Genomic DNA, 27,460 nt, shown 5'->3' on the forward strand with positions numbered 1-27,460 from the left:
CAGTCAATGCAGCATTACATTACATTACATTACAGTCATTTAGCAGACGCTTTTATCCAAAGCGACTTACAGGAGCATTCTCAGTCTGGTTCACTCATTATCAAAAGCAAATTTACCCTTGACAGAAGCAATGCCTGTAACAGCTGTGGGGCATCCCCCAGCCGGCCATTTCCACATGACTCGGATATGCCAGGGGCTTATCCTTGTTGGTTCCAAATGTCTTCAAAAACCTTTACCAGGACAACAACACTTCTATAGACTCCAACCCCCTGAACGCTTTGTTTGACCTGCCCCCCCTTCATTGGAAACATGCCTCGCCCAATGTATGAAAAGGTGGCTACAGGAAGTCTTACAATGCATAAAACTTGAAACTAAGATTCTCACCAAAAAGATCTTTGGCAAAAAAGTGGGTGTGGCAGCGAGAGTGGCCTATGACAAAGAGGCGCATCACTTCTGGAACAGATTCTTTGACCATGGCCAAGCTCCTGAACCGCTTGAGGCATCGTTGCACTAAGCAGAGGTGCAGTTTCATTTTGCCATGGAGGTCAAGTGTTGGTGAGCTGAATGTAATTGTAAAATTAGCAAAAAAAATATGTGCAAATATGTATTGTTAATATCAATTTTATTTCAGCAAATGACAATGATAATTGCTATTTAATCTTTATTTGATTTACAAGTAGGTGTACACAGATTTAAAAAGGGGGAAAAGAAATTGGTCAATAACAGATCAACAATAATAGCGAATAGGAGACATTAGGAGACACAGTTGTCAGTTGCTGCAGCACACATGTACATCGTATGGTACTCAGCATGGCGACTTGTTAACTAGCATACAATCCTGAGAAATCACTCCACCCCCCACCCCCCCCACCACAGATTAATCCGAAACAACAGTCTCACCAAGCAACGGGATTTCATTGATCAACAAAAAAATGATGAAAAAGTTTGACATTGTAGTTGGTGAACTGAAGGCCTTATAGTACAAGCAAACTAAAGCATGCACAACACATGCTGCAGTTCTGAATGTGTCAATCCACTGGCGACAAGTCCAGAAATAAACTAATTCATGAACTATGGAGTCCATAGAAGGATGGAGAGACAGAACTGATTTTATAAAAAAAAAAAAAAAAAAAAAAGAAAACAGCGCAAGTATGAGGAAAAACATGTCAATTAGTGAGGTTTTTTTGGAATAATTTGTAATTTCATTGCAGCACAGAATGGCAGAGGAATTAAGGATCATGCAAAATTCTACACAATTATAAACTGAATTGACATCCATCCGTTTTTTGATGGGAACAACATTGTTTGCACCTTTTTCCTTTTAGGGCCAAACTTTGCTTACGCTTCAATTTGTCTGGTCTTCAGTTTTGGTTGGTCACCAACCTCTTAAAAGCTTGCGACAAACCCAATCCCTAAAGAACAGCAGAGTTATAGATGATTATTAAGGGATGGAAGCCAGCTCGCGATACAGCTGTAACACCACTAGTAAGATTCTGTAGCCGTTATAGAACTCTCTAATACGCACTTTCCATATGGATGTGAAGAGAGGTGATACACCTATGTCAGCTAGTGAGTCTACCGTTGACAATAAAATGATAATAGGTTAAAGACAAATTAGTCAGGCAGGAATTCATAAAAGGAATATGAATGCCCCACGACTGCCACAAGCGCACACTGAAACTTAGTGCAGTGCAGCTGGCACACGCTTCTTAAAAAATGGAACATCTCCAACCTGTCGCAGAATACAGTTCTGCTAGTGAGGGAACGTGAAGATGAAATGATGCAGAAAAACATTAACAATAATTATAATAATAAAATGAAGTAGTGAGTTCTTTGAGCTCTTCTCGACATGTATTTTTTTTTTTTAATCTCAGGCCTACAGGATGGGATACTGTGTGTGCTGTTGTATTTTTCTATAATATAGTGAAACATCTAAAGGGGTAGACTTCCTTCCAACCTGCGATCGTTTTTTTTAAAGGACCAGGCCCTCATAGGCGGGGCCCTCAGACTCAGGGGATTCTCTCTGCAGGCGAAGGTGCTCCAGTGTGTTGTGGAAGTGTTTGTTGATCTGCTCCGTTTCCTCGCTCGCCTCCAGGTTGGGAAGATCTTCCCTGATTTTCTGGATAAGCTGGTTTAATACCGCGACGGTCACCTAGAGGCGTGGAGGACGAGGGACAGTGTAAGAGCTCCCGTTTGTGGTGCGACATTCAAATAGCTTGTATTGACTGCATTCACATGGCATGGAACACAATGGAAACAACTGTCTACATGCTGCAAAGGTTCAAAGTATTGATGCAAGATAACAGCTCTAGCCAGGAGAAATGAACAATACAGGAACCAGGTTTACCTCAGAGTGACGGCAGTAACCAGGCAACCTAAGAGCATGCAAACCAATACTAGGAACGGGTGTCTTAATCATGCAGACATCTGAGGTGTCCTACCGCATCGTTTTCCCTCTCGTAGAAGCAGACGTATCTGTTGAGGATTTCAATGAAGAGCTGGACTTGCAGCGATGGGTCCATACACTGGTTGGCGATCTTGAGGGCTTTCTTTAAACATTCCATCACCCGCTTGCCATCACGAATCTAAAAATGCAACATAAAGTTCTTTAACAGTGATAGTTGTGGGAACAGATTCAAGTTCTAATGTGTCTTTTTTTTTTGGGGGGGGGGGGCGTCCTGGTAACCTAAGGGGGTTTAGAACCTTGACCATGTCACCGGTACGTCCACCGATTCAAGCCCACCTAGGGACCTCAGTTGCAGATCATCCGCCAACTTCTTCCTCTCGTTTCCCCGTCACCTTTCTAATATTTTTTCTATCTTAAATAAATAAACATATGTACTTGAATTTGGCGTATTAACACAGGCTAAATGCAAAAAAAAAAAAAAAAAAAAAAAGGTTAGCTTAGAACCTTTGACTTGCATGCCTCCACGGTGAACAGAGAAAAGCCTTGATGAACCAATGTAAAAAGGGAGCCGCATTTAACAACAGCAAAACGATATCCAAACATCTGTTTACAAACTCTCACACAACGAGTCCAGATGATTAATTTCAAATAGGTTGGAATTCTTATGTTTCGCTTTAGTTCTGCTGTTAAACTTGGCCTCCGTTAACTTCAACTCATCAAGGACCTACTCAGTTTGCGTCCATTTCTGGTTTCTTCGTTCATAGTGGAGGCATCCACAGTGTGAAACACAGTTAGTATTTGATATACAGATGGTCATTCTTATGGGTGAAGTATTTATTTAAGACGGACAAGTGAACTGAAAATGGAAATAGTGTCATTCATCACTTCATGTGCATAATGAAAAATGGAAAATTGCAGGTCCCATCACAAGTGCAAGCCCCCGTTTGGTGTAAAAGTCAAAACATCAACAAACCTTTAGTTCGGGAGTATACTGCGCATTACGTTACCTCCATGTATGCAAAGGTTTTTCACAGATATAAGTTTGTTTGAAATTCCAACACACCTCTTCACCACTTTTGTCGGTGCTGCGACCCGACCAAAAGAGATGAGCGCAGATGCTGACGGCTCGGCACTGGTCGGGCTTCTTCAGCAGCTTGGAGGCGGCCAGCGCACACTGAGTCCTCAGCGGCTCGTGGTTCTCCTCGCTGAAACACCGCATTCGCTCAAAGGTACCGATGATCAACGTGATGGCTGCCAGCTGGGCTTTGGAGTCACTGATCTCATCCTCATACAGAGAGAAGGCCTGGTGAGCAAGAGAACAAGTACAAAAAAGGTGATGTTGGTGGGCGAGGAGGGAGAGAAGAATGCGAAAAAGGGAAACAGCTCAAGGTTTAACGATTTTAAAAATCGCAGAGCCTAAAACAATCGAATTCTTTCGGCAGATGCCACGAAGGTTTACCATCTTTAGGTCGTCCATTTGGTCAGGACCAAAGACCTGTTGCTTTTACGATGGAGCCTGTGTAGACAAGAGATTCAAAAGGCCTGAGAGTTGTACTAAACCTACCTGTGACATGAACTCGTAAGCTACGGTCTCGTGGTTCTCGAAGCCGATCTCCCCTGCGGCCAGCGCCCCCTGCAGGAAGAGTCGCAGAGGCAGCTCGGCGAGCTCCGCCTTGATCAGAGCGCTGATGGTCTGGTGGGCGAAGGAGAAGATCTTCTGGCACTTTTTCTCCCACTTGTCATCCTGATGGGAGACAAAATTTGTGCCAATTTAAAAAAAAAAAAAAAAACTGGATAGAAATACATGTGATGTAGTGAAAAAAGATTACGGTGTGCGCACCGATGAAGAGTTTTCCTTGTATCTGAAGGCCAGTTGGTAGGCAGCGAACACCAGGGGAGGGAGGGTGTAGCGAATCCTTAGGTTTCCACCCGCCCCAAAGTGTTTCCGGGCTGTGTTCAGAATCTGACCACAAATCAAGAGCGTTAACGTTAACAACAGCAAAGATGTCAATCAAAAAAATGTGTTTTAAATGCTCGGATACAGTCTTTTTACAAAAAAAGGAAACACTACAACATGATTTCAAAATTGTCTGCAGAAATATGGTACAGAAGTCACAGTTTAATGTGTACACATGTCGTTTTATTCAATGGCATCGCTCATTTTACTGTTGAGAAAAAGGACCCACAAGGTATTGTTGATCAGGATCTTCAGAGTGGAGCAGATGGATGAAACGACCCACAAGGCTCTGCTCCTCAGCAAAGTCCTCGGGGTCAGGGTCATCAGCTGGTTGGTCAGGCTGGTCCTGTATCAGTGTGGATACCAAGGTCAAGATGGCGTCCACCTAGAGAAACCGGGGGGGGGGGGGGGGGGGGGGAGGAGAGTTGTTTCTTTTATTTATTTGATGTACTTTTCTATAAGTTTCCTGCCTGCTTTTGGCTGATGAACCACTCATGAATCAGATAAAGGACAAAGATCTTGCATTGACAGTAGTAGCAGTAGTCTGTAGTACACTCAGGTATGGAAAGAAGACAAAATGATCTCATTTTAATAACTTCCCTCTCACGACAATTCATTTAGAAAAAGGATTGATATTAGTTTATTATTCTTGTGTGTAAAACAAATAGTCTTTCTTGAGAAGCGCCACAAGAAGTTCCACGATCTTTAAAATACATTCTCAGATAAACAATTAGCTTAAGTTTAGCTTTCATTTATTAAACTGTTACTCATATCGCTAACGTTAGCTGCACGGGACGAGGATGGACTGCTGGAACAGTCGGAAAATTGTATATTTCTGCAGATTTATATTCTGCTTGTTGGCCAAAACGCTGGCGTTATCTCCATTACATGTGAGGGTTTTATAGCATTTGTAACAACGACAACAAGTGTTCTCAGCATCTACCCGAGTTAAATGTAGCCTTACTTTGGATCTTTTTTTGTTCTCTCTGTACCGCTAACTCCGGGTTTTACTCGTTTAGAACCAGCTCCCGTTTAGAACCGCATTTTCGGGGGGGAAATCCCTTATCGCGGGGAACGATCGAACGTAAAATATGGCTAGTGCGCCGCAGTCGTATCAAATTCAGTCATGAGGCAAAAAGAAGTTGCCTGAATTTAAGTCCAGTTCCATCATGGTTTACCTAGCCTTCCATCACTCTACATGACAAAGTCAAAAGGAAGCAGTCAGTTAGAAACACAATGTAAGCAGGGCATCTGATCAGCCTCATCATTTACGATACCCCATCTAGTGTTGCAGGGGGTGCTTTTCAAAGGCTGAACTCTGACACTACTTTCAAAAGTCTAAACCTACAACGTAATCATCTGAGGTTGGAGTAAAACTTGTGCAGGACAATTGTGCAGCGGCAATTTATGTCCACGGTAAAAATGTACTGTGCTAGTGGAGGTCACAGCGGTAAGTGAAGAAGCCAACCTGTTCCTGTGCCAGAATGGTGGTGTTGTAGTCCAGCGTGTTGGTCAGCACATAGCAGCTCATGCTCTTGCGCGACTCGTAGTCGAAGTACTCGAAGAGCGGCGGGAAGTGCTTGAGCTGCAGCACCGTCAGGATGTTGTTGTAGGTGTCCACCGGGATCTTCAACAGTCTGGTGAGTTCCTTTGACACGGCACTGCTGGTCGCTATGCTGGGGGGAGGGGGAAAGTAACAGAACGGGGGGAAAGTGAGACACAGAAGTGTGAAAGCAAGTTAGGCAAAGAGTGTATTTAAATTGCGCAAGTTAAGCCCTCTGCTTTACTTCCCACAGGGAAAGAGGTTCTCTTTCCTTATTGACAATATGTCCGTATTTGGGTGCCTTGACTATCAAAAGTAAGAATTATGGCCATCGAGCCACTGTTTAATATTTACATTTTATATGAAGAAATTACTTATTTTTATTATCCCTGCTGCGCCAAAAACATGACCCTGAAACCGAGGGTATATACGGAGAAGTGGATTCATTCGACTGTTACGTAGACATTTACGGCATTTCCTAAACCTCAGTGTTTCAAGACATTGGGGGGGACTTACTGTTCCAAGTTGAGCTTGTTGAATATCTCCACGGTGCTCTCCAGGACTTTATCTACATAGTCCACACGGTCAGGGTAGCATTTCATGGCTAAGTTAATGAGAGAGACCTGTAGAGAGACCACGTCCTCTGATGGCATGTCCTGGCGAGACTGAAGGAGGAGGATGAGATCACAGAAAGTGAAACGTCAGCGTGGTGCTCAATGGTGGAGGGAGAGGGTGACCATGGCCATTACAGGGTCAATGTCCTGCCCCCTCCCCACCCCACACACACAGCAACAAAACTCATGTTGCTCATTTTTTTGTGTGTGGAACCATTTCTTAATCCATGTTGACGGGTTGGACAAGAAAAATGAATTGAGTTAATACTAACCCAACGCAAAGTAATATCAGTAAAACACAATCTTGTTGGGTTACTTTACATCTTTCTACATTACATTATTTCTTAAAAACTTTTTAATAAATAATGTTTATTAAAAACATTAATAATAAATAAATTGCTTTTTAATAAAAAGCAATACATGAAACTCTGGTGAGCTTCAGGGAGCGTATGGCATGTAAGAGCTCCCTCTTAACAAATAGTGTTCATGGCATGTACATATAAATTTGCCAATTTCACTGATCTATACATTGTTCATTTTTTTTAAAATTACTTCAAAAGTTGCTTTTCTTAATTTTAAATTGTTTATGAGTGATGCCTTTTATTAGTCATCTCCTGTTAATTATCTTTTTTTTTTTTAATCCTGAATAGTGACGAAAATAATATTTATGCATATTTCTGTTTAAAATTTCTGTGTGAATCTACACGCAGTTTTTATGGATCTGGCCCACAGACACCCTGCTGATCAGTTTGCTGCTGACTTTTTTAACAGAAAAGTGAGTCAGGGAATCCAAGTAAAGTAGAGAGAGAAAATACAGATATGCAGTCCTGATGTGATGAAGTTCAGACTGAAGTCTTGCAGACTGGCTACAATGAATTGAACCTACTTGAATGACGGTGGCCACTTGCTGAGAGAAGATGTCAAACAGTTTAATCTCAGCTGGAATGCCAGGGCCATCTTCTCGATGGGCAAAGAGAGCGAGTCTGGAAAAAAAAAACCCCCCACAAAGAAATCATTCACATGAACCATATATCTAGTCATATTAATTTTTTCTGTAAAAAGTAACTTTCAATTAAAGATTATAGTATCAATCGCTCCTCGTCATATTTAAAAATGGTAAAACAGATATTTTTATTTTTTTATTTTTTTTAAACAGAAAACCCGGGTATGCTACCCCGGTGAAAAACAAACGGACTTCTCCTGGGACTGAGTGAGTTTATATTTACATCATCTTTGGTCATTTACAGTGAATCAGACTGTACCTGTCAATGAGGGCAATGATGATGTTCTTGACATTGACATGTTGATGGAGCTCAGCGCACGAACGTAGGAAAGGGTTCAGGGTTTGAAGGTGAAACTCATCTGGGAAAACCTTACAAGACGAGACTATTTTAAGTTCAGGAACTTTGCTTCTACTTCATTTCTAAAAAGATGATTAACTCCCAGCAGTGCACTCTAGTAGAACCTTCTGCCACAGCCATCGGCCAAATCACAAGTACTTTTACCCCACACTTTTTAGAGAATTGCATTGAACAACATCTTATCAATGTCAGATAAAAGTCAGATTTCCGGAATCCTCAGTGTCTACCTGAATGATGCACTCCATTAGATACTCCTGAGCCAACGAGTCCCTGCAGTTCACAACCTGTTCCAGCACTCCAGAAAGAACAATCTGCGGAAAGAGAGAAACAAAGAGGAAACCGGTTTAACCAGCCGGATGCCAAATTGCCTTAACAGCTCAATGATTGTACAGTATGTCAGTATCACATACACATTAACACACAGGCCATCTTAAAAACACATGTTATGAGTGTCATCCCTTTTAGTCTCTATATGGACGGATTGAGAGCTTATATTGGTGTTTTGATCCCTTTCCAAGCTGAACGCATGTCACCATGATTCAATTGATCTGCTAGTTTATTCTTTTTGTCTAATTTTCTCGGTCTCACAGCTCACTTTAAACTTTCTCTCTCTGAAAAGACTTGTTTGGTATGCAAGAGCAAGCAAAACAGAGTTTGGGCAGTGATAAAGGATATTATGCATGCGCACATTGCAATGTAAATGCAGAAACTATAGATAGTGCAGCCCTAGTATAGGGTATACCCAAAGTTGGTGGGTTCACCTATGAAACAAATTGCAATTTAAGAGTGTAAAAGGTGATGCAAGACACACAATGCTCATAATGTTTGTAAAAATTCTGTCAAATTGGATTATTCTTGCTATTATTTATCTACCAAATATAGATAGAAAAACTTATATGCTGATCTAGAGACCAAATATTTGGGAGAATAGAATATTGTTATTGGCAGAGCTGACAGCTGTCGCTTTGGAGCCAGTTGGGCTTATTGTGACCTCCCCTGAAAGACCACCGTTTTAGGACTTTGGGTTCTGAGGCAGCTCCATTTTCTGGAACTCAATCTCCCGATATGATGAGGTGGAGAGCTAAACAATATTGTCCACTCTCATGTTGACGGGCCCAGATCCTACTTCAGCATTTTAAGCCAGGCCCCCAGATTTGAAAGTCTTTGCTTTATGGCCTTCAACAAGGCGGACAAGCTGCTGCTTCTCAACAGAGCACACACAGACTTCTGAAGAACCACTGCCCGTGCTTCACTAAAAGCTGGGTTAGTTAGCACATCCGGGACACTTCACTCCAGGGTTCAAACTCTTCCAGACTGACCGCATAACAGAGCGATCAGGAAAACAAAAAGGTCAGGAGGAATCTTCTTTAACTTCTGTACACCAACCTTTGTTTATGTAACAGTGTTTAAGAAAACATGCAGCGCTCACCAGTTTATTTTATGTGATGATTGCACATTTTTTTGGGCCTTTTTTGTTTCAATTAAAAAAAAAAAGAAGGATGCTCTGCGAGTTAAGACATTGCGCTGCCATGAGAGAGAAAAAGCTTGTTTTCTGACTTTTTGTCTGAGTGAGATCTGGGTCTCTAACCGACTAAGTGAGAGACGCCTGGCGTTGTAAAGGGAATAAGGTTCGCTCTTTTCCACTGTGTGTGTGTGTGTGTGTGTGTGTGTGTGTGTGTGTGTGTGTGTGTGTGTGTGTGTGTGTGTGTGTGTGTGTGCATGCATATGCGTGTGAGAGATTGACAAAGTTGGCCTCCAGTGAGCCACAGGGCCTGTACTTTTAGGTGATTCTGGTGACGTATAGTGCCTCTAAAACTAAACATCATACTCAACTGACTTTAGGCCTTCTCCTAACACATATTTAGCATAAGTAGCTATAGTCCTAAATAAAAAAAATCACTATAAACTGAAATTATGATCGTACCTAAACCATTTGAAAAAAATGCATCTTATTAGAAAACAACAGCCATACGGAAACACACCTGTTTGTACTTATCCACGTTGACACCCTCCAGCTGGCTGAGGCGAACTAGGTTGGTTCCGACCAGAATCCTAAGTTCTTGTCGCTCCTTTTCTCTCTTCTCTCGGTCACGGCTGTGACCCTGGTGCTGCATTCGGACCCATAACTTGTTCATTTCCGCAAAGTTCAGGAGGACGAAGTCGATCGAGTCATTGATGTCACCGGTCATCTCCTCTGTTCCCCTGTGGAGTAAAGGCTACATGTTTAGAGCAGGGTCAAAATGTTTAAAGACTCAGGTACATAGTGGCATGTATGTGTGCCAAACAAGGCATCTAAACTACAGGTACGGTTGAAAAGATCAAATGTTTTCACTAGAGAAGTGAAATGAGAAGCTTTATTATCAACCCAACCAGTGGTTTTGAAGTTGGGTTGAACGAGGCACTTATCCATAGTCAGCTACAGTAGACAGCAGTCTGTAGCAGTTTAAGTTTACGCAAAATTCTGAAATATTCCGATGGAGAACTGCTCTTACGGTTTTTGTCAAAGGAGTTCAGTGGCTTTGAAGGGAGCATAGATACGCCTCACCTTCAGTTGACTCCCCCGGCGGAAATTGTGTCTGAAGGCAAGATTAATTGGTGAAAATATTGTAAATATAACGTACACTTAAAAAGAAAAAAAGATTTTAGGTGGACCCTTTAAAGGTGGCCGATACATGTTTCGCTGCTGCCCCCGTCCATAGCGGTACATTGCTTTGTTCTTGTGTCGGTACACCTGCCCGTTTCTCCAAACTGGGGTTGTGCAGACCACCATCTACTGTAGGTAATACACCTCCAGACTATAGACTGGATAGAGTCTACGCAAACCCCACTTCAAACACCTGTGAGATATAGAATTACATTTTAAATGTATTATGGTAAAAATGAATTTACTAGAGTGACAACATCATCATTGTCCATCCTGCATTTTCTGGCAATGCCAGTGAGTATGATTTACTTTAATAGGTTTAAGTATATTTAAGAGGGCTGATTTTGTTCATTTGTTGTAAGTAGAAAGACTTGGATGACATGTGCAACATGTAGCTGATTGCATATGAGTAGATGGTACAGGAATGTATGTTTCAGTCTTTGAAATGGCAGCAACAACGGTTAGCAACAGCGTAAAGTTAAAAAAAAGTTTGCCAAACAAATGCTCCATCTTCCTTTACGTCAGTTTCTCCGACACCACGGAAAACATGGAGAGCACAGAGTTTACAGAACAAGAAAGAGGAGAAGACCAGGTCACTCAATTATTTCCGTGTTAGATTTCCATCAATAAATTTGAAATTTTGGGGGAAATATTTAAAGTTTTCACCAGTTACATTTTCATAGACTTTGGATGTTTTTTGTATTTCAGTGAAACCTTCTAGACTCCTCCCCCCCATCTCTCCACGATTTTCCTGTCACCTTACTTCCCGTCCATATTCAAAGCTATAGTGGCAAAAATAAAAGAAGTCTTGTCTTACTCTGCCGGCTCTCCGTCATCTGGCAGAATGTTGCGGGTGCACTGCAATAGGTAGTTTCGGAGGAAGAGGCCCCTGAGTGGGTGCTGGACCCCACGACACATCTCCACCAGGTCCTTCAGAATGTCCTTACGAGACTGGGGGAAGGAGCGAACGTACACGACACCCACTGTGATCAGCAGGTAGCTGGGGAGAGAGGGCAAAGGAAGGATGGTCGATTAGAGTTAATATTTCCCAATATTTTTTAAGAATAAACTCCAACAAAAACACAACAAAAGTATGTATGAAGTGGTGACTTCAGAATTAACACAGACCCCTTCACTTTTTGGTGTTGTAGCTGTCAATCTACACTTGATATCCCATAATGAAAAAGTGTAGAAACATTTTCTTTAAATTTTTTGCAAATTTAGACAAAAAAAACCCCTCAAAAGTATTAAGAACTATTTGACCACTGGCTGAACATGAACACTGCCATTTTGTTGTTTGATGTAATGTGCTGTCTGTTGCTCGATTCCTTTATGTAACATTTTTCTTCTTTTGCTGTTTTGTGTTGTTTGTTTTGTATTAAGTCTATCGTTTGTTCTTTCATGCAAGGCTTTTTATGATGTTCTCTTTGCCAGAACTTACTCTTAAATTTTTTTTAACCTCAATGGGATATATATATATATATTCTTGGAAAAAAAAAGAAGGTTTTTTTTATTTTATCGCTGCTGTAAACATTGCCGTTGCTGCTCTAGTTACAAATACCCGTGATCAACCAAAACACCATAATTATTATTTTTTTTTGTCTTGCAGAGTGTTTACAAAGTATGAAAATTGTAACTGATACACAGCTCACTTGTAGCCAGGTACTTTATCAGCACATAGCATCAATAAACTGACAGGTAGGGTTAGACCGGTATTTTTTTTGTTAATTCTTTATCCGCATTTGACTCCCCCGCCTCTCTCACACAGATTTATTCCCTTTAGTCCTGTACAAAGAGCATTTTGCAAGCTCCCAGATGATTGGTGTGAACGCCAAGGAGTGCACGGACACAAGCATGAGCCACATTACTGTGGGATTGCTATCACACACTTTTTACTGGAGTTGATAAACTGCCAAAGTACCTGGAATCGAAAACAAGCACAGCAGTTTTTACAGCTTATGACCTATGTTGGCCTTAAATAGGCTGACAGACGAATAAGATGGCTTCCTGAACAGATTCAGGATCAGTTTATGGATCTATATGCTTGGTTGGTTTGTTTGCTTGCTTTCACGACAGAAATTAACTGCACCAGAGTCCACTGGGAAGTGGACCGAGAACCACCATTTCAGGCGGCCTTAGCCCGTTTTTTTATGGTCTGAAATAACATTGCTAGTGTGGAAGCAGAACCCCCTCGTGCCGGCAGAATACCGCAGTAAATAGTTACCAGTCGCCACTGATCGAAATGAAAGTGTAAAATCAGCACCCAACTCTCATAATAATTATTAGTTAGTGTACAGAAAGTACAAAAAAAAAAAAAAAAAGACCCATTAAACATACTTAAGAGTGCAATGTATGCCGGTATTTAAACGCTTTCACATTTGAAATGATTTAAAACTATGTATTAAAGCATATTATGTACAGAGTGTTAAAAGAACAAGGTCTAAATACGATTTGAAACTACTTTATGTTTGATTGAAATTCAGTTCATGGAAAATCCCTTCTATGTGGATGCCCAATCAGTGTTGATGGTAAATGCTGTCCATTGAAGCAATAAGTTCCTCATTGCCCGCTGTGTCGACAGTGCCTACATGTACCAGAATGCATTGCACGCAATATACTGACTCCCAACGAAAACATAGTGTAGCCCAGGTGCGCCTATAGTTTGAAAGGTAATTAACTAAAAATAAACTAAGGCCTCGTAGCCTCCTTCCATTTTTACCTTTCGCAATAAAAGCCCAACTTAAATTCATTCAGCAATCTTTTTGTTTGTTTGAGGCAACACAACAAAACAGCTTGCATCATTGGTCATTTGCCTTCATCTGCTTGGAAATGTAATTATTTTTGCAATACAAGCGAAGACAAGGAAGTTCTATGTTATTTACACAATGGAACTAACAACAGGTTTAGGAAGTTTAGGAAGTTCCTTGAGCATTGAACCATGCTAGCTACACCATGCTAGCTACCCAGAGAGATAAGCTGAGGTAGTTTGTAGGTATTCCATGCCTGAGCAGGGAAACTCACCTTTCGCGCTCAATAAAGCCAAACTGAGGAATATATTGCTTCGATCGACTACATTTACCATCAACACTGATTGGACACATTTCTCTTTTAAGGTGATACTCACAGTCTGGGAATGATGTTGCCTGCATACTGGACCAGCTCATAGAGATCTGCCACCTTGCGTCCTTTGGCAAACTCATCAGTCAGATAAACTTCTAGGTAGTGGAGTTCGTCAGAGATAGCCATATCTGAAAAGACTGTTAGGGACCAGCGCAAACCCACCATGATTAATCTACCCACAAAAACTAGAAAGGTGCACTCAGTAGAGTGCAGATCTCTGTCAGGTGTGTCTGCAACAACCGCTGCTGTATTGTGCGATTGAATGAATACAACCAGTGCTGTAAAACAGCGTCAAACAGACTTAATTCAAACTCAAAAACAAGCGACAATGTAACATTATATAAGCAATGGGCTCGAAGTCGTTGTATAATACACTTCATACAAGCGTACCAAAACATAAAGGCAAACTCAAAACACTGTCCGGTTTCCTTAGCTGGTCCTGTTAGCTGGTTCCATTAGCTAGTTCCATTAGCTAGTTCTGATAGCTATTAGCAAAACACACCGACCAGAAACAATAAGATAGAGCTGCAGAGCAGCAGCCGTGAGGTACTCAGCAGTATGAGTACTGGTCGTTCCATTAGCTGTAAGCCAAACACAGCATCTAAAACAATAATAGAGTCAGAGGCCGGTTAGGGGGTGGAGAATGAGAGTTAACGCTGAAAAAGGTGTTCTGAGAAAGTATGCGTCACCTCAAGCAAAAGAGGTCCTTTGTCCAGCCATAACTGGGCAACCAAGCTATTGTGCAGTTTGCTGCAGCAGAATTCGAAATTAGCTGTGGAAATAAACAGAGGTGCACACTCACTCAGTCATGGACGCTGGATGCATAAACACGACCAAACACAAAACCTCCCTGCAGGCTGGCGGTGATAGTCATTTCTTGCAGCATGTCAATAGAGCAGTAACTTCCGTTTCAGTCCTCCATCAAGGATGTGTTAGGAACAGTACTGCATAGGTCACCTATGTTTTGGCAGCACTGGGAACCCAATACACAACACAACTAACTGCAGTTACACTTGAAAACTGGTACATATTGGCTTTACGTTTGAAAGAGCTCTCAATTCACCACTCCTAAAATGTCAGGACAGATATCCTACAAGGACTGACCAATTAATGTTGTTTGAACTTCTCTACATGGTTGAAGGTTAATCAGAAGGTGAGACATATTCTATTTGTGTTGTAGTCTGCCTTTTTAAACAAATATTCTCTCAAATATTCGCTCTCAGCATGGCGATGCATGTGCCGGGGGATTGGAGCTAACGGTGCCAACTACTGCAAACGTCCTGGCAATGCTAACAGTGTCGGTCCAGACAGACAAGGCAGCTGTAACCGCTGTATGAACGCCGAGCGGCAGTCTTAAGGTTACCAGTGGGAAGCGCTCACATGCATCAACATGCACCAGAAGCACTGGTGCTGGCTGTCAACAAAGTAGGGAGAAGCTCAGATGACAACACACACAAAGTTTGTCTTTATTCTCTACTTAGGGAGACATTATTTAACTATATCTTTGCATAGCAGCATTACTTAAAAATGTATATTACGCTATTGAAAATGAAAAGGGATACTCAAAACATAATTCCACCTCTTCTCACTCTATTGGCAATGTAAGGAAATATATTTAAATAAAGAAAAACGTTCATTTGCTCCAAATAATAATGAAAATGTGGTATTGAGTATGCCTATAATGCAAAAATGTATCATTACATAGCCTTGTATTTGTCTTAATGCAAGTTCCAACATGCAAAACTTAGAACTGTAAAGGATACATAGCTCATAGTAGCTCTTTGGAGAAAGCATCGAGGTCCTCAGCTCACCCAGCATGTTGGAGGCGTGCTTCAGAGCATCCATCAGCTTGTTCTTGTCCTGCAGACCGCACAACAGAATGAAGCTACAGACATAATAATCAAAATAATCACAACGAGATATGACCCTCCAATTTTGGACATTAAGCTGAATCCCAAAATTCTGCATCCAATACAAAGCGGTAGGTGGTCGCTGGCATAGATCTATAGCTTTTTGGGTGTGTTGCATTGAGCATTTAACTTACATACTCTGCTCATTTTGGGATGTAGCCATCATAACACACATAAGTATCTACTTTGATTATTATTATTAGTCACATTACTAATACTATTCCCTATATCATTATTATAATTCTACTATAGTTATTGCTGCTTTTATCAGTATTCTTAATGTTTCCTTCATTACTCTGCTTACTACTGTGATTATATTACATTGAATGAGTTGTATCTCTGTTATGTTGTTCATTCTGTACACATGACATCTATTGCATTCTGTCCATCCTGGGAGAAGGATCCCTCCTCTGTCGCTCTCCCATAGGTTTCTTCCTTTTTTCTCCCTGTTAATGTTTTTCCTGTGCTGATGTGAGGGTTCAGGGACAGAGTATGTTGCATGTGTACAGATTGTAAAGCCCTCTGAGGCAAATGTGTGATTTTGGGCTATACAAAATAAACTGAATTGAATTGAATTAGGATATTGGGTTTTTTTCCTGCACAATTGCAAAAATCGCACAATTTCTTTTAACCTGAGAACAGAATTACTGCCTTTTGGACCATTTTTGCATTCTCAGCGAGCTGAATGACTTGAATATTGATTTGCAAGGTAAAGATACGAATGCAATAAGATAAGGGATTTCTGTTTTCCTTAGGAAAAAAAACGGATATGTGGGCGAGGCGCAGGCCTGAGAACCAATGGATTTTAAACGATTATCAACAACAACAATAATGATACCTATAAAATCAACTTACCAGGCATCGCTTCATCTGGAACGACTGGACCTTGACAGCCTGCACAGCCTCATCAAGAAGCTTCTCCTGTTCATCCTGGGGAGACTGCTGTGTGGTGGGCTGGGAATACAGAGCGAACAGACACACAACGTATTTGAATATTGCAATATACATTACAAACTTGAATAATCAAGAATGCCTTCATTGTACATGCGGTATGGTCATGCAACGCCATGGCACCTTTGTATTAGCTGACTTGGCTCCAAATTGGACTAAATGACAAAACCCTAGAACAATGGGAGGACCTCAACAACATCACCATGTTGTTTTCCTCTCATCTAATTCAAAGCAGTCAAGTGTTTGTCATGTCCTATTTAAAAAAACACGAACAGGACCTATTTTTTCCCCAAACCCTGGCTGCCTAAGTCAGTTTAGTTCATGCGCAACCAGTTCTAACGTAACCCTGGCTTACGTCACTTACGTAGCGCGGAAAACACATTGGTATAGTAGTGTATGTACGTATGTATGTGCATAGCACTGCCTGCTAACCAGCTGACACAACTTCTGCTTATCCTGAGCTCAGGGCCACAACAGTTAGCATGTAGCTTAGCGGGAGAGGACGTCAGTTCTCACACTTGTGTTGTAACGTTTACACTTCCTGGCACATTTGAAATGATGAATGCATTGTGGATAACGTGAAACACACACCCTAACGTTTGCTACTTAGCTAGCAGGAATGTCAGAATGTTAGCCTAGCTAGCTGGCTAGGCTAGGCTAACATTCTGACGTTTCCCCAGCAGCGCGAGGCCAGAGTCTGATCTATGCACGGTTCAGGTACAAACGTTAAACGAGCGACCCCAGTGACACGTGCAAGTAAGCCAAAGGGAAACGTGCAAAAGCTAAACAGTCGGACTAGATTTGGGGGGTAAACCCGCTTACCATGATTATTAGATGTGTGTCAGATGAGCCGGAGAGGTTGGCCTGTCATGTGACTCACATTAATGCTGCGTTCACTGACTCGCACTCCTCCACCACATCAGAGGACAGGCGGGGCCAAGTCTGCTACAAGCTGCAGAGATATGAAGGCTGAGAAACAGCACAATATGAGCAGCAGGACACATTATATATATGTTTAAAAATGTTTTATTAAAAAGATTGTTTACACGTGTTTTTATGTTTATATATATATATATATATATATATATATACATACAGTACCAGTCAAAAGTTTGGACACAGCTTCTCATTCAACTACTTTGAAGAATGTAAAATATAAAACATATTCTGGTTTGTTGAGCATTTGTTTGTTTACCACATAATTCCATATGTGTTCCTTCATAGTTTGGATGTCTTCAATATTAATCTACAATGTAGAAAAAAATAAAAATAAAGAAAAAACATTGAATGAGAACATACAACCATGACTGGTACATACATACATACATACATACATACATACATACATATATATATACATATATACACATAAATACATACATATACATATATATATACATACATACATATATACATATATATACATACAGTACCAGTCAAAAGTTTGGACACACCTTCTCATTCAACTACTTTGAATGTAAAATATAAAACATATTCTGGTTTGTTGAAATTTGTTTTTTACCACATAATTCCATTGTTCCTTCATAGTTTGGATGTCTTCAATATTAATCTACAATGTAGAAAAAAAAATAAAAAATAAAGAAAAAACATTGAATGAAAAGTTTGGACACAGCTTCTCATTCAACTACTTTGAAGAATGTAAAATATAAAACATATTCTGGTTTGTTGAGCATTTGTTTGTTTACCACATAATTCCATATACATAAATACATTCATAGTTTGGATGTATACATACATACATACATACATACATACATACATACATACATACATACATACATACATACATACATACATACATACATACATATATATATACATATATACACATAAATACATACATACACATATATATACACATACATATATACATATATATACATACAGTACCAGTCAAAAGTTTGGACACACCTTCTCATTCAACTACTTTGAAGAATCTAAAATATAAAACATATTCTGGTTTGTTTGTTTACCATATAATTCCATATGTGGTCCTTCATAGTTTGGATGTCTTCAATATAAATCTACAATTTAGAAAAAAATTGAAATAAAAAAATAAAGAAAAACCATTGAATGAGAAGGTGTGTCCAAACTTTTGTCTGGTACTGTAGATTAACTTACACAAATGCAGACCATTCATACTAAAATGATTGTCCTTTTCCAAAAGCAAGGGTAAAAGAACAGGAGGATCTCATATTCTGTACAGATTGTAAAGCCCTCTGAGGCAAATTTGTGATGTTGTTACGGATATACAAAATTATTATTATTTTAAGGGGCTCGGGTTGAACCTCCAAAATTTGAAAAAAAAGAAATCATAACCTTGTCAAAATGTATGCCAAATTTATTAACACAGACAAAATTTGAAAAAAAAATACAAATTTGAAAAATGTTGCTAGTGATGCACAAGCTTTAAGTTACATCTTTACAAAGTATGCTTCCATAGTTCATCAGATAAGATGGCATTTGTCATTCTAAACTAATCCTTGACCAAAAGCTTAATGTTAGCTTGTTTATCTTACAACAATGTCTGAATTAAATATCATGTCTGAAATTTGCAATGTGTGTCGCATATTCTAAACAATAAAGCTAATGTCTTGGGGTTTGGAATAGTTACTCTGAGCAATATTTATCTTGCTTTGTTTTTATTACATTTGTTTTTTTTAGTAATTTTAGCTGCGTTACCATGTTGTGAAGATTATCAGATACATCAACTTCATTAATTGATATTAATGTTTCAATAACTAAAAATACATTTTGGATTCCCTGGGTAACGTCAGCGGAGTTACAGAGATAAGCTGTACTATTAGCTACCTTTTGGTCCTGTATACTTCATCTGTATTTTTGTCAGAGGCCCCGAGCAAGCTACAGCTCACCACATGTGAGGCACCAAGTTATTGGTAAACGTCTGTCTTTTAAAAAAATCCACCGTTTGTACCAGTTGTCAGGCATTCTGCATAATCAGAGAAAGACAGAAATCCTCAAGGAGGTAAAGTGAAGGTCTCAAAACAGACCAGTGAGAGACCTCAACACCAACAATACTAAAGATATGTGGCAGGCAATCCAGGATGTCTCCGGCCGAAGCAGGAGCGCACTTTGATCTCCTCAATAGAGTCAGCTGTCAAGCTTGCCCTTCCTCCAGACCCCCGTCAGCATCCACAGAGGATGTGAGAAAAAGCCCTGATGAGAGTGAATATGAGTAAAGCTGCTGGGCCTGGTTTGAGGGCTTCATCACATTCTTTTGTCCACCAAGGTAAAATATTACTTTTGTACTTACCTACCATCTTCTGCAAGGACTGCTTTGCAGCCTTTAGAATAGCTTGACAAAAATAATCATTTAAACTATCAACAGTATCATTAATATACATTTTCTCTCCATTTTGTTATCACCAATACTTCTAAATTGGGTGGTGTGGTGGTTAGCACTGTCGCCTCACAGCAAGAGGGGCCCGGGTTCATTTCCCCCCGGGTTGGACGGCCTTCTGTGTGGAGTTTGTATGTTCTCCCCGTGTCATTGTGGGTTCTCTCCGGGTTCTCCGGCTTCCTCCCGCAGTCCAAAGACATGCAGCTTAGGTTCATTGAAGACTCTAAACTGCCCCGTAGGTGTGGATGTGAGCATGAATGGTCTATATGTGTGTGTCTGCCCTGTGATAGTCTGGAGACCTGTCCAGGTGAACCCTGCCTTCACCCAATGACAGATGGGATTAGCTCCATGAATCAGATACTTAACAATTATGATTGTTCCTTCTCTTGTCCAAACTTCAATTATCACATTTTCCAGCCCTGTGCCATTCCCCAAATCTCTCAACTGTGTTCTTGTTTAACAAATACTATACACCTATCCTCAGTTAACCCCCCTTGATATCTGTAAATACTATCATATCCTTTCAAAAGAAAGTCTAATGTTGGTTTAAGCCAGGTTTCCTGAAGATATGATTTCGGGTTTTTTTTCTATTCTAGTTTTTTGTAAATGCTTCAAACGCCATTTCTTAATAAGCTTGTTCCATTGTAGTACATTCAGACGGTCCTATCCCCTGGGCCTCCTGCCCATCTCCTTCAAGTCTTATATGCTCCTAAAATACATCTTTTATCCCCAAAAAGGACTGACCCGACTCTGCTCTCAAAAATTGATTAGGGTTAGATGTTTCATTCCTACCCCTTTGCCCCTTGTACCCACTTCACAACCTCTGCATAGCTTATTTTATTAACTGCTTTTACCCTCTTGGATTTCCACAGCCCTCTTCCTGACTTCGCATCCACCATATGTTACCCTGTTAGCCAGCACATTATCCTAACGATCCTATTTTTCCCTTTGCAAACTGTTTCTATGTGTGCAAACCTATGGTATTGTAGCAAGTAAAAGGGGGCTGGAGATATGACCTCACCTCCTTTAGGAAGATCAGGCTCCTGAGACTTAATAGAACGCACGAGCTATCAACTCTTTCTCTGTTCACTGTTTGCAATTAGCAATTAGCAAAGCCTCTTTTATCCCTCGAGAACCTCGTCATTTCCACCTCATCGAGCTTCCTTTTTAATTCCAAGACCAACATACTTATCTTCCTTTACGAATTTAAGGATTTATTTAAATTCCTCCCACACAGTCCTCCTGCAAACAAGTCATTACGTTAACTGAACAGTTTTAATCCGAGCTTCTTTTACTACTTTGCCTCCTAAACGGGGTAACCTCTCCTCACCTGTTCTCTCCCTTCTTTCGTCCTCCTCTCCCACAAGACACTGGGGTCCAGTAATCAAAATCCATATCATCATGCGCATCCATTTTCTGAGTTGCCATCCTAATCCAGTCCCAAACCAGTTTATGCGAAATCCAGAAAATCGTAGTCAAAGCCAAAATATCACACTAGTTTCCAATCCCCAGACCTCCCCTGCCACTCTCTGCTGCTCCTGCATGGGGATTTGTGTAGACCTGACATTTATATGAGTTTGGGTGTCATTCCGGCTTCGGGGTTAAGAACATATAAAATCCTAAGAAAACAAATGCACATGATTTTATGTGTTTGTAGATTTATTTTTAAAACAATGTTCATCCCAATGTGACAAGTATTTATAACACAGCTTAGAAGACCTTATTACAAAATCTATCAAATTAAACTCAAGCAATGCAAATTGTGGCTTTACATGTAACAGCAAACATCATACATATGAAAATGAAACAGTGCATTCAATAAAGCATAAGAGCTGTTTAGATAAACAGCTATACCTTCAAATATCAAATAAATACAATTTTACTGCTGTACTACAAGAAAAAATACTTTTTGTCAGACAAGTAGTCATTTTTTTAACTGAATATTATACTACTGGTCATTTTACCAACATGCTGATCTGCAGGTAGCAAAGTCTTTTTCCTCTTCCTCAGTTCACTGAGGCAGTATGGCCTAAGATTGCTGTTGTGTTAACCCCCTCGTTGTGTAGGATGGCAAACAAGTATGCACAATGTCTGATCCCGTTGGTACTCCTTAATGTGTCACCTCACCTGTAAATCAAACACTGTGGCCAGTAGTGTACTATTCTTTCCCTTTTTTCAAGTTTCTATAGGTGCTACTCATATCTCATCTTTGGTCACCAATCATGTTACCTTGTCTTTATTCCAAACAAACCAGTACAGGTGTCATTCTCCACCCTGTAGGACACTGCACTTGTATTCTGTTCAGTCATGTGGGACTGGACAGAGCTGGAAGGATGTCGTGGCAACCTTTTCCTGGTGCAGGCTGGCTGAACATTCAGTCAGTTCCTGGTTCTACAACATGCAGTGAGGAGAGCACGTTTTTCAGGCCTGAGATCAAATGGGAAACCTCATGATACATCCGTTTACTGGTGTCTCCTGCCTCACCTGTCTCATCTCTTGTGGAAGCTGGGACTGTGAATGATCTGAGAGAGCTTTCCGAACGAGTCCATTGAGTCCACAGGCTCTTCTGTTTGTGTTGTGCTCTGTCGCGGCTGGTCAGGTACCTCCAGTCCAGGGGACGAAGCCTGATCCAGGGTGCTGGTTCTTGGGAGGAACTGGGCCAGAGCCGGTACGCCCCGGTCTCGACCCTGCAGCCTCTGCCTGTAGTTTCCCAGACTGAGCAGAGCTCCGTGTCCCTCAGAGACGTAGACGTTGTAGCCGTCTGGCAAGATCTGCTCTCTGAAGGTGCAGTCGTCTCTGCTGTAGGTGTGCTGGGAAAATGGGACATGTCCAAATATGAAGATATATTCATGTTCTACAATTTTTGGAAATTACGCTTGGCTGTGAGGACATAACCCCAGAACACCTGATGGGAAGGTGGCACCTTGCATGGTAGCCCCTTTCATCAGTGTATGAGTGTATGTGAATGGGTGAATGGTGATATGTTGTGTTAAAGTGCTTTGAGTGTATGAAAGACTTGAAAAACACAATACAAGAACAGTCCATTTACCATTTACCCGTTAATTAACTGCAGCTGTAATCCGTTTCAATCCTATGGTTGTATTTTTTTTATATATTAGATTGTTGTTGATTTTCTCTCTTAAATGCTAATGGAGATATTAAATACTTCATAAAAATAAATCACCTTTGAACTCTGTTTTTTGCGGGACACGATTTTACAGTACTTTAATATTCAAAGCAACATTATGTGACCTTTGAAGGAATCACACATTCTTTCTCTGGTATATCCTGTAGTTTTTAATGTTGGCTACTGTTAGCACACTTTGGATCTATACTACACAATGACGCCTCTCTCCTTATGCTGGTGCTAATGGTTTTTTAGACTTTTTTTTGTAACCAACTTATGATGTTTTATTAACTAAACAATTATTGATAAAATTATCACCATCTAATCCACTAGTTGCAGCCCTAAAATTTCTTGAAACAGCACGTATTGCACAGTAGCGGGGAGAAAAGCAACATATCCTCACACAATGGTTCGTAGGACATTTTAAGTAAAGTTACTCTTCACTTTTGTGCGTTTTCTTACAAAAGCAAGTAATACCTGTCAATTTTACATGCATACAATCCTTTCAAAATAAACTTCCATCTTCACAGGAAACTACTTGGTTAGGTTTAGTCAACAAAACTACTTGGTTAGGTTTCGTCAACAAAACTACTTGGTTAGGTTTAGTCAACAAAACTACTTAGTTAGGTTTAGTCAACAAAACTACTTGGTTAGGTTAACTCAACAAAACTACTTAGTTAGGTTTACTCAAAAAAACTACTTTGTTAGGTTTAGTCAACAAAACTACTTGGTTAGGTTTAGTCAACAAAACTACTTGGTTAGGTTTAGTCAACAAAACTACTTGGGTAGGTTTAGGAAAAGATTGTTGTTTGGGTTGAAATAACTACGGAAGTGCCGTTACTGAAGTACGCAAGCTACGTGACAAAAATAAATCTATGTATATTCTTGTTTCACAATTGAAACAAACAGCGGTCTCCCTAAAGACAGATTGGAACCCCCACAGTCCCTTTTGTGGGGTTGTTGGTTCTTACAATTTGATTTCAAGGGATGTGTATGTATTACAGTGCGTTATATGTCTTAGGTATAGCTGCGAATACTGGATGAGTACAACCTGAGAAATGAGGGCTTAATAGGGTCCCCTCTCAGTTTTAGCACAGGGCTCCCTAGCAGGTTATTGGGGCCCTAATCTTTTTTTAAAGCCAAACCATGAACTTTTACTTGTTACTTGTCTTTTTAATCATTTATTTCCCTGTATTTGGCCCTCTTGCAATGGCATTTTTTCAGTTCTCTTTACTCTAGCTTTTGTTATGTAATATTAATATGAAACTAGTGAGGCTGATTGTATTCAATAGTATCCATACAGGTTTAAAAGTTGCTCAGACATCAGAATGGCCGTTTCCATTAGAGTTTTCATGAATGGTGTTTTTTAGATAAAAGGCCCCTTTTTATCAACAATGGCGCTGCCAGTTCTTCGACGGCTGTTTACTTTGACCACAGAGAGACAGTCAGAGGCCAAGGTTGTTGTTGCTGCTGGGTCTTTTCATTCAGGTTTTTCACTTTGCAAACACATCCTACCCTGCACCGCACTGGACAAAGGTTGATGAACTGGTCGTCTGTTTCAATGAATGACTGACAGGCATGCAGAGTTTTTCTGTACATGGAAGCTGATTAACAGCATATGAAAAGCTTCAGAAATATTTACTGGATGATCCTTAGAAAATTTACTGTCCATCTATTTTTAGCAAAGCATTGTTCTAGCTGCATTGCTTGAATTTTAAAATGTGAAATATACCCAAGATCCCCATTGTTTAACTCAATGATTAAAAGTGAGCAATAATAAGTAAAAGTGTGAGATTCATTTATATTTTAGTCATATTAAATGATCAGTCTAGGTGTCATGTTAAAGGATACAAAGTGCACAGAACATACAGTTCCATGCACGACATGAAAAGTACCTAATCCATTTATTTGGCTCAACAAGGCAACAGATGCGATCAAACGAGCCCAAGCAAAGAGCAGCAGCTGGGTAATTCAGAACAAACTCAGCAGCGATGTGTTTTTAAAGATGTTGCTCTGGCTAACTTGAGCCCTCAGTAGTGGCTGAATTTAGACTTCGTCTTGAAAAGTGACACACTGAAATAAAAATGTAGCAGTGAATAATGACACAATGGAAAACAACTCATTTTCAAAAGGCATTATGAAACAAAACTGAACTCCAGTAACACTATGACAATAGGAATGACAAAGTCACATTATATTAAGTTATTCAATATTGTTAATGCTAAAAGTTATTAAATCACTTCATGATACATTTCTATATGTAACTGGTAATGGTTCCCCAGGAGGAGCTGGAAAGTGGAGGAGGACGTCTGGAGGACCCTCCTTAGCCTGCTGCCCCCGCAACCCGGCCCCGGATACATGGATGGATGGATGGATGGATGGACTGTTTATATTCATATGATTATTTATTTTCATTTTTTTATTTCATGTTGGCCATTCAGAGATTTGAATTTGATCTTTTGAGTAAATAAAAGTTTGTATCATGGATTGTACGTTAATAATTTGAATATGTATATATATATATATATCCTAATTATCATCACTCTGCAGTGGTTATTACACAACATTATATTTTAATTCTCTCTCTGACAGGTTACTTTTCATACATATAAAATATATAATATTAATTATTTTTGGAAGAATAATAACTTTTTGACATATTAAACTTATTTACATATCTTTAATAGAACAACAGATGCACAGTAAGACATAAATACATGTGAAATCCTTACCGATGAGTACAGTCTCCCATCGCCTTCAATGCAGAGGAACCGCGCGGCTGCTACTCCTCTGATGACAACACAGCCAGTGTCCACTGGACTGATCTCCAGGAGGCCTGCAGTTTCAAAATGTTCATCAGTGTGAAAAAAAATCCTCCCCAGTCATCACAGTAAAAAAAATTGCCTGACTTACTGTAGGGAGTTTGGTGCGCGGAGCCGTGGATCTGTCCATCCTCACCGATCAGCAGGTGTAGTCCCGACCTGGCTGCGTACAGGTGCTTGAGTCGGACCGACTGGCCCCAGCTGTGGTCAATGTTGGGGTCCTGGTCCGATATTGGCATGCAAAAAACTCCGAAAGCCAAAAACACATTGGCAACGGATACGGTTACCGCGAGCAGCAGCATGGTGCGTCAAATTCCTCTTTACGCGCTGCGTCGCCGCTCCCTCCAGTCGGCAGAGTGGAACCAGTGCATCTCATCCTAGTCTTTTAAATATCGCCCTTATCAGCAGCAGATAACCCTGTTTCCCAAACCCAGTTCTCAGAAGCAGACCACAACACACCCCTGCACCACATCCAACTGAATCATAGCTCTCCATTGGCCAAGGGCGAGCCCCGTCGCGAGCCCCTGTCCTGTCATGTCTATGATCTAGACAGTACTACTTTATATGAAACTCTGCAAATCCATAGTGGTGTTAATTATGGGCTCTCTATAAAATAGGGACTCATGACATGACATGTCATACGCGTCAGGAAAAGCCATTTCCATGCGGCACACATTCATATATTCTATATATATTATTATATTGTTACACTCAATGACTTTATCCGTTTGAGGAGTCCAAATTCAGACACTTTCATTTGAAGTGCTGCTTGGTCAATGATTTGCGTTCCGAATGCGCCAGAAGGCACTAATATTGTAGTCAAAGTCATAACCAGTTTATTGTTTTTGGTGGATATGGAGGTAACATTTCTTTTTGGCTTCTTTGATTTAGGCATAAACCAACAAAAACGAGGAATTATACATATATAGTATTAAGGGCTATACTGTTTATGATAGTGAAAGCAGATCCCCATGATTATATTGTATTATATTAATATTATTATTGTTATCATTGGGCTATTAGTCGTAGTAGTAGTTGTAGTACTTGTAATGCAGTGGTGTATCTGTATCTAAGCAGTCTACGTTTACTTAATACTGTGTATTTCAGTCTGCATACAAATCTGAGGTAGTACTATTTGTACTTGAGTATTTTCATTTGAAGCTACTTTCTACCTCTACTGTCTTAAACATACAAAACGTGCTGAGCTTATAAAATATGTTATACTGTTGTATACCAGCGCCACCTCGACCAACCACAACAGTAAAACTGCTACTTACATATTAATGCATCAGATTAGACAATCCAATATTGTAACAAATGATAGTTTAACACTTGCATTGAGAACCTTTACTTTTAATATTTCAAGCACATTTTGCTATTGATATTTACATTACTTGTATTTCAATAACATTTTTAATTCAGTACTTGTACTTGTAATGGATGTACATGCAATCTGCTTTTACATTGTGATTATACTACTTTAAAGTAGTGTAAATACTTACTAATTGTACTAATACTACCAATTGTGGTGGTAGTATTAGTAGTAGTAGTAGTAGTAGTACTAGCCTAGAAGTAGTAGTAGTAATAGTAGTAGGCAAGACAACATGTTATTGCATCTCATA

At 40.1% G+C, this 27,460-nt stretch overlaps 2 protein-coding genes across 2 annotated transcripts; both read right to left on the bottom strand.

The window, feature by feature from the left end:
* Positions 1-605: 605 nt before the first annotated feature.
* On the bottom strand, positions 606-17,430 carry vps35 (VPS35 retromer complex component). Its single transcript, XM_054609853.1, has 17 exons — positions 17,330-17,430; positions 16,412-16,510; positions 15,410-15,506; positions 13,651-13,774; positions 11,344-11,526; positions 9,865-10,084; positions 8,110-8,193; positions 7,784-7,893; positions 7,408-7,504; positions 6,424-6,572; positions 5,833-6,040; positions 4,594-4,749; positions 4,248-4,370; positions 3,972-4,151; positions 3,471-3,710; positions 2,442-2,585; positions 606-2,152 (listed from the first exon to the last, which is right to left on the bottom strand). The coding sequence occupies exons 1-17, from the start codon at positions 17,330-17,332 to the stop codon at positions 1,973-1,975; spliced, it is 2,397 nt and encodes a 798-aa protein (XP_054465828.1). The 5' UTR covers positions 17,333-17,430; the 3' UTR covers positions 606-1,972.
* A 4,143-nt stretch (positions 17,431-21,573) lies between these two features.
* fgf19 (fibroblast growth factor 19) lies at positions 21,574-26,275 on the bottom strand. The gene is made up of 3 exons (XM_054619048.1): positions 25,930-26,275; positions 25,749-25,852; positions 21,574-22,699 (listed from the first exon to the last, which is right to left on the bottom strand). The coding sequence occupies exons 1-3, from the start codon at positions 26,138-26,140 to the stop codon at positions 22,379-22,381; spliced, it is 636 nt and encodes a 211-aa protein (XP_054475023.1). The 5' UTR covers positions 26,141-26,275; the 3' UTR covers positions 21,574-22,378.
* Positions 26,276-27,460: the final 1,185 nt, after the last annotated feature.

The sequence above is a fragment of the Anoplopoma fimbria genome, chromosome 2 (assembly GCF_027596085.1).
Source record: "Anoplopoma fimbria isolate UVic2021 breed Golden Eagle Sablefish chromosome 2, Afim_UVic_2022, whole genome shotgun sequence".
In the NCBI taxonomy this organism is placed as follows: Eukaryota; Metazoa; Chordata; class Actinopteri; order Perciformes; family Anoplopomatidae; genus Anoplopoma; species Anoplopoma fimbria.

Excerpts from the sequence above, each read along its gene's own strand:
- vps35 (XM_054609853.1), bottom strand. Across the intron at positions 15,507-16,411 it reads TCCAGATGAAGCGATGCCTG|GACAAGAACAAGCTGATGGA; the intron begins GTAAGTTGATTT and ends TGCGGTCTGCAG. Across the intron at positions 11,527-13,650 it reads GGCAACATCATTCCCAGACT|CTACCTGCTGATCACAGTGG; the intron begins GTGAGTATCACC and ends CTCTCTCCCCAG.
- fgf19 (XM_054619048.1), bottom strand. The coding sequence starts at position 26,140 with ATGCTGCTGCTCGCGGTAACCGTATCCGTTGCCAATGTGTTTTTGGCT. Across the intron at positions 25,853-25,929 it reads CGCGCACCAAACTCCCTACA|GCCTCCTGGAGATCAGTCCA; the intron begins GTAAGTCAGGCA and ends TTGAAACTGCAG. Across the intron at positions 22,700-25,748 it reads ATGGGAGACTGTACTCATCG|CACACCTACAGCAGAGACGA; the intron begins GTAAGGATTTCA and ends CCATTTTCCCAG.